This window comes from Carlito syrichta, unplaced genomic scaffold, assembly GCF_000164805.1.
Source record: "Carlito syrichta isolate Samal-C Ts95f unplaced genomic scaffold, Tarsius_syrichta-2.0.1 Scaffold115115, whole genome shotgun sequence".
NCBI classification, from domain to species: domain Eukaryota; kingdom Metazoa; phylum Chordata; class Mammalia; order Primates; family Tarsiidae; genus Carlito; species Carlito syrichta.
The window spans coordinates 58,064-68,343 of NW_007059211.1; the positions used below are offsets into that span (position 1 = coordinate 58,064).

The 10,280-nt window shown below is 50.3% G+C and overlaps 1 protein-coding gene across 1 annotated transcript in view; it reads left to right on the top strand.

Annotated features, from left to right (window-relative positions):
* The window catches only part of LOC103274745 (acid-sensing ion channel 2), a 33,085-nt gene extending 25,345 nt beyond the window's left edge, over positions 1-7,740 (top strand). Inside the window, exons 8-10 of the mRNA XM_021719336.1 lie at positions 3,679-3,758; positions 5,474-5,542; positions 6,780-7,740. Of these exons, the coding sequence (XP_021575011.1) occupies positions 3,679-3,758; positions 5,474-5,542; positions 6,780-6,881 (251 nt within the window). The 3' untranslated portion in view covers positions 6,882-7,740. The remainder of the gene's footprint in view (positions 1-3,678; positions 3,759-5,473; positions 5,543-6,779) is intronic.
* Positions 7,741-10,280: the final 2,540 nt, after the last annotated feature.

Below are 10,280 nucleotides of genomic sequence, written 5' to 3' on the forward strand. Positions count from 1 at the left end.
TCAGTTTCCCCACCTATACAATGAGGAGCGTGAGCTAGCGGTTTCTTGGGCCTTTCTAGCCCTGCCCTCTTGAAGTCCATGGTGGAATCAGAATCCTGGGGTCACACATGGAGGGAAGAGCAATAGGAGGAGGGAAGGCTGGCATGTGGGTGGTCCCAAGGCGAGGCACTGTCAGGGCCGGATGGAACTTCACCTGGAAAGTACCACTGCTGCTTTGAGATGGACAAGTGTTGCCCTAGACTGAGTCCTTTGTCAAACACAAATGAAGGGTCACTCTCCCCAGATATCCACACAAGTTCACATGCGCGCCCCAGCCCTACTGGTTCATAATGGATACAGGAAGTTTATTTCAACCCTGTCCCAGCCCAGCCTAAAACTCACAAGACCGGCCAGGCTTGGTGGCTCAGCCTGGTGGGTCTCGAACCCACGGGCTCAGGCAATCCACTCACCTCAGCCTCCCAAAGCTGTTCAAGACTCACCTGGGCAACTTGGCGAGATCTTGGCTCTACAATAAATCAAAAAGAAAATTAGCCAGGCGTGGTAGTGCACACCTGTAGTTCCAGCTACTTGGAAGGCTGAGGCAGGATCGCTGGAGCCCAACAGGTCGAGGCTGTGGTGGCCAGGAGCAGCCACTGCACTCCAGTCTGGGTGACAGAGTGAGATTCCAACTCAAAAAAAAAAAAAAAAACCCCACAAGACCCCTAAGAGTAAACAGTTAAAGGACTTGCCCCTTGAGTTCTGCTCCCAACTCCCACTCACTCTCAAGAAAGGATTGGATGCCTGTGCCCTGCAGGGAGAAATAGCTGTTGTCTCAGGAGTTGAACCAGGGAGCTGAACCAAGGGACAGTAGCATCCTGGGGGGGCAGATGCCTACTTATCTGGAAGTACAGAGGAAAGAGCTGACTTTAAATCCAAGGCCTGCTGCATACCAGCTGCAAGAATATGGGCAAGTGGTTTCACCTTGCTGAACCTCAGGCCCCTTGTCTGCAAAATGGGTTTAATAAAACCCACTTTATGAGTTCGTTATGATGGTTAAATGTAATAAAGCCCCCAGTTCAGAGAAGGTCCATAAGTAGTAGTAATCATTTCTGGCACCCAGACAGTCACCACATCATGGTTCCAGGGCTCAATTGGGTGACTGGGCCATGGCTCAGTCTTAGCTAGGTTAAGGTGGCTATCACTCAGCCTCAGTGGTCATTGTGGCCAAAGGCACTGAGCCTAAGACTCAAGTCATGGGCCCCATGTTAGAGGTCATACACTGGAGATACAGGCCCCCTGACCCATCCCTGCCACCTGTCCTGTCTCTGACCTTTATTTTCTAAAGAAGACTCAGGACATGCCTCTCCTCTTCTCTCCCCAAGGAGACGCTCACAGTCTTTTTCTCTCTTTTCATACATACACACACACACACACACAGAGAGAGAGAGCGCATGCACAAGGAGGTCCTGAGCTCCAAATCTGTCGCATCAGATATGAAGATAAGCTAGTCCCCAGCATTATGTTCCCACCCAGAATAGCCGGCTGAGGAGATCATGCTGCCATGGGGACTTCTTGTGATGACAGCATCTATGCTTGTAAACCCTCAGCCATCAGGCCCCAGCAGACCCTTCTTTCAGTGCCACAAGGCCTGGCATCACCACCCATGTACACTGCATGGCACACACACTACTACCCACAGTGCACCGTAGTCCAACCTGCACACACATGCTCCAAACCTATGATTCATACAACCATGGTGGTCCAAGGCCCACATACACCAATGCACACTTGCAGAGCCCTACATGCCACTCACACAACCACAGAGCCATACCTGTACACACAGCACAACTAGGCAGACACACTATATGTCTACACACGTGCACACATTATATGCACCTACCCAAACACATGCTCACATAAACACACAAACACACCCACACCGCTCTACACATGTGCTACACCCTCAGACACATTCTGCCCTCTTCTACAAACCCACACTTACATACATGCAGATACACTCAGTGTGCCTAACTCAGACAGGGATAGCCATCTACATAAAACCGTCAGTGACCAAACATGTTACCTGTTTCTATACAAATACGTGCGCATGTACTCTGCACCCTGGCACCTACCCCTCAGTATACTACTACAGACTCACACTGCACAGACATGCAAACACACACCTCACACCTGACATGTACATTCATTAGAACACAACCCCCAAGAAGCCTCCATTAAAAACATTAGAGAGAGCCGTGAGGGAGGAAAGGAGTGAGGAGAAGCTATTTTGAACCCAACACCAAGTCCCTCAGGGAAAAGCCCCCTTCCCACTGTCTCTGTGGTTCACCTGGGGATGTGGGTGCTGAGCCCCACTGAGCCATAAGCAGGGGTAGAGTGGGGTGGATCTCCCCTCAGAGAGTTCTCAGACCAATAGGTTAGCCTGCCATCTCCAACAGGACAGTGCAGCCACCCCCAACGGCACCCTCCATTCCCACCCCTCTTTCCAGAGGCAACAGTCTTAGAGATTAGGGCTGGAAAGGACCCCACAGTTCATCTCCTCCAGCTCTCTCCCACCCGCCACCACCACCAAATGTCCTTTGAAAACAAAGCTACCGAAGAAGGTCAGAGCTTATCCCAGCCACACAACCAGTTGATGGCCACTCTGCAGACCCGAGCCTCCAAGCCTGCTACTCCCCAACCCTGCCTCTGGAACAAAGCACCTTAAGCTTGCAGGGATCAGAACCCTTTTGAGAATCTGATAACAGCTACAGACTCTCCTGCTACAAATACCCAGGTGCACAACATTTTGCATTCAACTTCAAGAGGGTCTCCAGCCATCTAATGCCCTCCCAGAGTGGTTCTCAAACTCTGGTGGGCCTAAGAACAGCCCCCTCCCTTATACACATACAAAAAAACTTAAAAATTCTGACATCCAGACCCCAACCCCGGAGACTCTGATTTCTAAAGGTCTAAGGTAGATCCTGGGTTCGGTCTTGCCTCTCACCCACCACAGACTGATGACAGGTCTCCCAGGAGAGCTGGATGCAGGCAGATCTGGAGATGAATTCGGAAAAAGTTTGGCCAAGGGCCAAGGGGGGTCCACATACCCCAAAGTAAGAACCTCAGCTCTAAAAAAAGTCCAATTGAATATTTACCTTTGGGTAGGGGAGATAGGGAACACCCGTGACCTTATCCTAAGGGTGGGAGGTACCCCAAGGTAATCCTGAAGGCTATGCTATGATGGGGAGTGGGGACGGCTGCTGTGGTACCTCTGTTCTAGAGACTCCTGCCCAGGGCATTGGACACAAGCATCTCAGGGTGGCCTGTGCCCTTGCCCAGGGCAAGAACCACACATAACCTGTATCCCTAGTCCCAGGCCAAGTCAAAGCAGGACCAAATCCGTGTGCCCTGAGTATAACTAAACAAGCCCATTATTCCTGTGCATCGTGGGGCCAATTCTAAGCCCCTCTAATAGGCATTCAGGTTAGTCCCCAACTCCACTGAGTACTGAAAAAACGCCAGCTCTCAGAGCTATGCACTGAGGGAGGGAGCTGTCAAGGGCCTGGCCTTCCCTTGACAAAGCCTAGGCTTCCCATGGAGGGGGAACCATTCAGAAGGTCTGAGTTCAGTCTTTGTTCCTCTCTTCTTGGAAGCTGTGTGAGTAAAACTAAATCTTTGGTCTTTTCCCTCTCTCTCCAGGTGATATTGGTGGTCAGATGGGATTGTTTATTGGTGCTAGTATCCTTACAATACTAGAGCTCTTTGATTACATTTATGAGGTAAGATTTGGGATTGCTCACAGGGAAATGATAGTGTGCTGGTGCCCTCATCCTGCCCCCATGTTCAGAACTGTGGCTTGGGGGAGGTGATGGACTCCGCTCACCCAGAGCCTGCTTCCTCCTTCTGTCCACCAACACTGTTGACCACTGAATCCCAGACATGAGGGGCACAAGGGGAGGGGAGTATTCCGAGGTGAGGGGGATGTAAGAGAAACATAAGCCATAGGCCTATCCTCAGGTAGCTGGAAGAGCATTGGGCTATCTACACTGGCAGGGAGGGAGGAAGAAGGTTGAGGAGAAAGGGGATCAGACTGTGCTGAGGCCAGCTCTGTGCCCCTCCTACAGCTAGGCTGGAGGTCATGGCATGATCCATGGGTGTGACCACAGCTGCACACACAGCACTCATCCACACAACACGCATATACACCTATACCTGCCATCCAGGTGACCCACCTGAGTAGCATCCTCTGTGGCCCAGCCGGTCTTAGGAGGGGGCATTTCCCAGGAATCCTCACCAATCCTGAATGAAAAGACAGCAGGGTACACCAGCCACTCCGGCTGCTAACAGTCTGGGGAGATGTCTCCCTCCAGAGGCAGCTAGAACAAAGCCTCTGAAAGCTTCTCAAACCACAGATAGCAGCTTCTGGAACTGAGGGCTCCTGGCCTTCATCTACCTTCCTACCTTCATCTCCCTGTGAGAACAAGTCTGTGCATGGGTCTATGCCAGGCTCTGTCCTGTCTCGGTGTTTCCTCTATTGCCCTGGTCATGAGGTGGACAATACACTTCACCTCAACGTGCCCCCTGAGAAAGACAGGGGCTCTAGGAATCCTAAGGCTTGCCTGGATCTGTGACATCCCCTGGACCTTGTGAGTTTAGGTGCAGCAAATGGGGGCCTGCCGAGGAGTGCTCTGCCTCCCAGAGAGGGCTGCCCATGACCAAAGGCTGCTGGGAATCACTATGGGGACTGTGACCAGGGCCCTCTAGAGAATCACGCGCTTCTCAGCATGGCGTCCCCACACTCACATTCAGTCTCATGGCCACACTTTATCCTGCTTTATTAATTTTTGGTGAATAGCTATACATAATTATGGCAATTGAATCATACCAGGTAACATAGGGCATGATGGCTCATACCTATAATCCTAGCACTTTGTAAGGCCAAGGCTGGAGGATCACTTGAGGTCAGGAGTTTGAGACCAGCCCAGGCAACATAATGAGAGTCTTTCTACAAAAATAAAATAAAATAAAATGTTATAAACACAGGTATGTCCTGATTTTGTGAACTGTGCAGCTGTCAGGCCTAGAAAGTAAATAATAACTTTTGTCCCCCAAGCCCAGTCTCAAAAAGGGGATCCCAGGCTGCTCCTGAGGACAGACAGGGAGTAGATTATACCAGCACAGGCCGCTTACCTGCACTCTCCAGCCACAAAAACAGCAGTCCACACTGCGAGATATGGCCCTCCATTACCCCTTCCAAGCCCTGTCTCCTGAAACAGAATCCATCTCAGCCAAAAGGTTGGGTTGAGGCAGACGGGTACCAGGAACTGGCTGCCAGGCTGGGCTAGTGCTGCGACATGTCCCACCCCAGCCCAGGCAGTTGCTGACCGCCTGCCTGCCTCAGTGGTTCCCTGCCAAGCTGAGTGAGGGAGGTTCCTTTACCTTTGCGCCATCCTCCCAACACTGCCTGACCAACCCTGTCCTGCTTTTCTTGCAGCTGATCAAAGAGAAGCTATTAGACCTGCTTGGCAAAGAGGAGGATGAAGGGAGCCACGATGAGAACGTGGTAAGAGCAGCTCATGGGTTGGAAGTTGTCTCACTGCTCTGGCTTGGACAGGTCATAAGAAACCAGATATTGGGTCCAGGTAGGAAGGATGTCACTTGCTGCACACCTTGCCATGGTTAGGATACCCTGTCAGTCCCCAAATTCAAGGACACTTCAACTGAGCCTTGAGCCTGTCTCTGAGACTCAGCCCAAACCTGTGGGTAAGCTGTGGATGCTTCCAATAGTAGGTTCTGCCTGGCCCCGTCCAGCTTCTCCCAGGCCAGAGGGTTGCTCCCCCATCTCACAGCTGGGGAGAACAAGAGAAGTTTTATGTAAGTCCACTCCCTTATTCCCCCAGGTGGCAAATGCAAGTAGGGTCAGCACTGGTACTCCATCCCATTTGAAGGGGACATAGGAAAAAGGGTGATAGCAGCAATAATACCTATTGCCATTACTGCCTATTGTATGCCTGGTACAATTTTGCATTTGAGGCACTAGAGGCCCAGAGAGCAACTCACACAGTGGGTAAGTATCAGAGCTGCACCCCAAGTGCCTCTAACCACTGCCCTACTCTGCCTCTCTTTCACATAGCCCAAGAGGCAGCTTCTCTAGTCTGTCCATCATTCTCCTTCACAAACTCAGCCCACCTGGATTCGGTCTTGCCTCTCACCCACCACAGCCTGGGAACCACCCTGAAGATTCAAGTGGAGCCATCTCAGCCCTGCCCTGCTCTGGAACCCACAGCTTCATTGCCCCGGGGCCAGTTTAATCCTAAAGGTCCTTTGAGCAACTCTGACCAGTTTGGATCTTGACCTTTAGGGACTTCCACCCTTCCTCCTTGGCCTCAGCAATTGGCGTTCTCTGCCTCAGGCTGCACCTCCCCCACCAAAAAAACGCCCCAGAGAAGCCTCCTGAGAGAAGATAGGACTCAGGGCTATCCATCCCCAAGGCTAGAGACCACTCAGATATAGGTTCAGGTGGCACCTCTAGAAGCATCTCTAGGAGAGGTCAAACTTGCTGCTAAATCCCATCACCAAGGAACACTCTCGCTGCCCTAGGGGGCACTCAGGCGGACAATGGTAAGGATTCTGTTCAGTCTCATGCTCCAAGATGGCAAACAAGCATGTCCGGGGCAGGAGCAGCAGGAGAGCCCGGAAGGAGGGGGCTTTTTTCCTAGGGTCTAGGCTGGGTTGCCAGTGGCATTGCAATCAATTTGTGCTGAATAAATAATAAACACTCACTGTCTCCTTTCCTCCAGAGCACATGTGACACGATGCCAAACCACTCTGAAACCATCAGCCACACTGTGAATGTGCCCCTGCAGACGGCCCTGGGGACCTTGGAGGAGATTGCCTGCTGACACCCCTTGGGCCACGAGCACCCCCCTAAACTGACTTTGAGGCCCAAGACCCAGGACAGGGGACAGCAACCTCAGGTGGGATGGCCCCTGACGCCGGAAGGAAGCAAGAGCCCCCTATGCACACCTTGCAAACTAGCTGCCAAAACCTCGCTCCGGCCACGTCTGACATGATGCGTCCTTGGGCCCTGCCATGCATCCCTCTTAGGAGAGATGAGTCACACTCTGGAACTGTCCAAGAACGAACCTGCCATCACATCTCACTGCCAGATGTATAAAGCACCTGCATGCTCAGACGTCTTACGGCGCCACCTCCACGTCTGTCTTGTACATGACATTCCTCCATGCGGTTTCCAGCATCCACTCTGCTGCCCAGGCAGTGGGACCAGATTCCAGCTCCAAAGTCACCATGAGGCCACCCTGGAATCAGAACTGCACAAACAAGAGGGAAACTGCAGATCTCTCTGCTACATTCAGTCCTTGTGTAGTTTGTGAAGGTTCTTAACCTGCCCACAAACCCCGTCTCCCCCAAGCTGGCCCGTGGGGCATCGGCGCTGAAGGTGAACCACGCCAACCTCTCCTCCTCCGCCCCAGTGCCTATGATGGCAACGCAGTGGCCAGGGGGTCCCCGTGTTCATCCATGGTGCCATGTCGTTCTTCTCTCCCTATGACACAGCTTGTGCAGTCTGACTTTTTTTTTATTTGGGGGGCTTTTATGTTTGTCCGTTGGAGGTTTGTTTTGGGTTGTTTTATGCTTTTTTTTTTTTGATGTTCTGAGGTTTGGTTTGATTTTTCCATTTTCTTTGGCGTTTATTTATTCGTGCTTCAATCACGGTCATATTAAAAGCTGGTCTTGTGGAAATGGCTGAGTCATTTCTCCCTTTTCTCCACATCCAGGACTCTCTCTGGAGAGATTAGGAAAAGGTCAGACCTGCAAGGTCAAAAATCTGCAGTCTGTGTGTATATAAAGTTTTATGCAACAACACTTACCTTGACAAAATGTGTACACTCTATATGTTTATTCTGTTCTGAATTTTTTTTAAAACAGTTGATCACAACCTTGTAAATGCCTTCAAGACACAGGCCACAGGTCCACCTTCTGAAGGACTGCCCAAGACCATAGGCACAGGGTGTAAAGCACACTGCCCAGACCTGGAAACCACAAAGGAGGCCTTCATATCTCTCTGCGCTGCTGTCTACTGCCCTGCTCCTCCTGACCCCATCAGGGAATTCAGGCTAGACACAGATACCCTGTGTGGCCTCCCTCCCATACACCAGCCTTTCTGATCTTCTCTCCACTCTGTCACCACCAGCAAACCAACGTGCCTTATCCTTCCAGAGGTCACATGTGCACTCTGCCTTTCTCCCCACGACTCCTGAGAGGATGTCCAGATGGGATGGGAGGTTGGGAGGTGCCTTTGTGCAGCTGGGACAGGGCATGCCCTTTTAAGCCTCTGGGTGCAAGAAAGAATCCCTGTTCAAGCAGAATCCCTGTTCCGCGGCATCGTGCTAATTCCACTGCAACAGTTCCTTTAGCCTAACTTTTTGCTCTTCCTATCGATGCCCATCACTTCCAACTCAAAGTCTCCCCCAAAGCAGTGAAGAAAGACCTAATGTGGCTTGTGCCTTCCCTTAATGCACAGATGCACAGAAGGTTCTGGCTAGGCCAGTTCAGGGATCTGGTCCCTGCTCTGGCATCCACTTCCTCATCTAGCTAGCTAGCTCTCCTTCATGACCCACTAACACAGGGAAAAGTTATTTCCCCAATGTGACAAATTGAAAAGAATTTCATACCGGGAGTTAGGAGCTCTGGCTCCACAGCCTCTCTCAGTAGCTGATGAAAGCCCGCACCTCTCTGGGCTCAGCTCCCGCAGTTTTTGGATGGAGATGATACCTTACCTGTATGAAGGGAAGATGCAGCATGAGATGGTCTCCTGATACTCCTTCAGACTCAAAGTACTATGACAGCACTGCCTCCCCAACCTGGTGGGACAAGGTACACCAGTCACACTCAATGTACAAGTGTGGCCAGGAGCATTCGGGGGCACTGCAAAAGGCAGCTGGGACAGCACCCTGTGATGCCTCCTCCCAAGTATCCTCTCAGCTGGGTCTGCCCACGCTTTTAGCAGAGCTAAGGTTTTAATTCTTAGGTGTAAAGTTGCTTAAAAAGGAACTATATCATTTTCTATTACTACCATAGCAAATTACCACTACCTTAGTGCTTAAAACAACACAAATGTATCATCGCATGGTTCCATAGGTCAGAAGTCTGACATGAGCCTCATTGGGCTAAAATCTAGGTGTCAGCAAGGAGGCATTATTTTTTTCTGGAGCCTCTACAGGAGAATTCATTTCTCTGCTTTTTCCAGCTTCTATAAGCTGCCCATATTCCTTGGCTTCTGGGCCATTCCTCCAGCTCCAAAGCCTCCCATGACTGACTGAGTCCTTCTCATAGCACAGAACTCCAACCTTCTTCCATAGTAACATCTCCCTCAAACTCTGACTTCTCTCCTGCCTCCCTCTTCCATTTTTAAAGGACCCTTGTGGTTACATTGGGCCCACTAGATAATCCAGGATAATCTCCGCAGCTGAAGATTATGAACTTAATCACATCTGCAAAGTCTTTTACCATGTAAGATCACATATGCACAGGTTCCAGAGTGAGGGACATCTTTGGGGGCCATTATTCTGCCTACTACAGGCCTGCAGACCTGTTGGACCATATTACCTATTGTTCTCATTTTCCAAGTGAGCAGACCCACAAGGAGAGAGGAGGGACTGACCTAGAATCACACAGTGAGTTAGTGACAGTGTCAAAGCTATATCCCTATACTTCCAGGTTCGTAATTCCATTTGTACACCAACCAAGACAATTCATTTATAGCAAGAAGTACTGAAAGTGACCAGTTTTCCAGACCTTGCCAGGGCGTAGAAGTTCCTCTCCCGAGACAAACTCACTCCTGACTACATCAGGCTGGAAAATGTCCTGCTGGTACCTAGATTGTCAGATGCAGAAGAACAGGGATCTGTGGGGTGGCTTCAGGCTGCTCCTGTTGGGGACAGGAACCAAATGAAATGACTGTTCAGTTAGTTGGGAGTCTCTTTGATGCTTCTGCCTTGTTCCAGCTTAACAGCTTCATACTTTTTTTAAAAAAATCTATAGCTTAAGTTGCAATTTGAGCTGTTCCATTGGATTTCTGGCTTCCTTTTAAGAAAAAAATTTTAGATCAATTTGCAATGAAGCAAAGAATATTCAAACACATTCAAATTGCTTCAGGGCTCACATATATACGCACTTCTACTGATTGGGGAGTCTGACCTTGTACAGCTTGGACCAGGTGACATTCTTTACCTAGTTAAAGAAAAAAAACATGAAATTGAAGAGAACAAATCAATAACCAG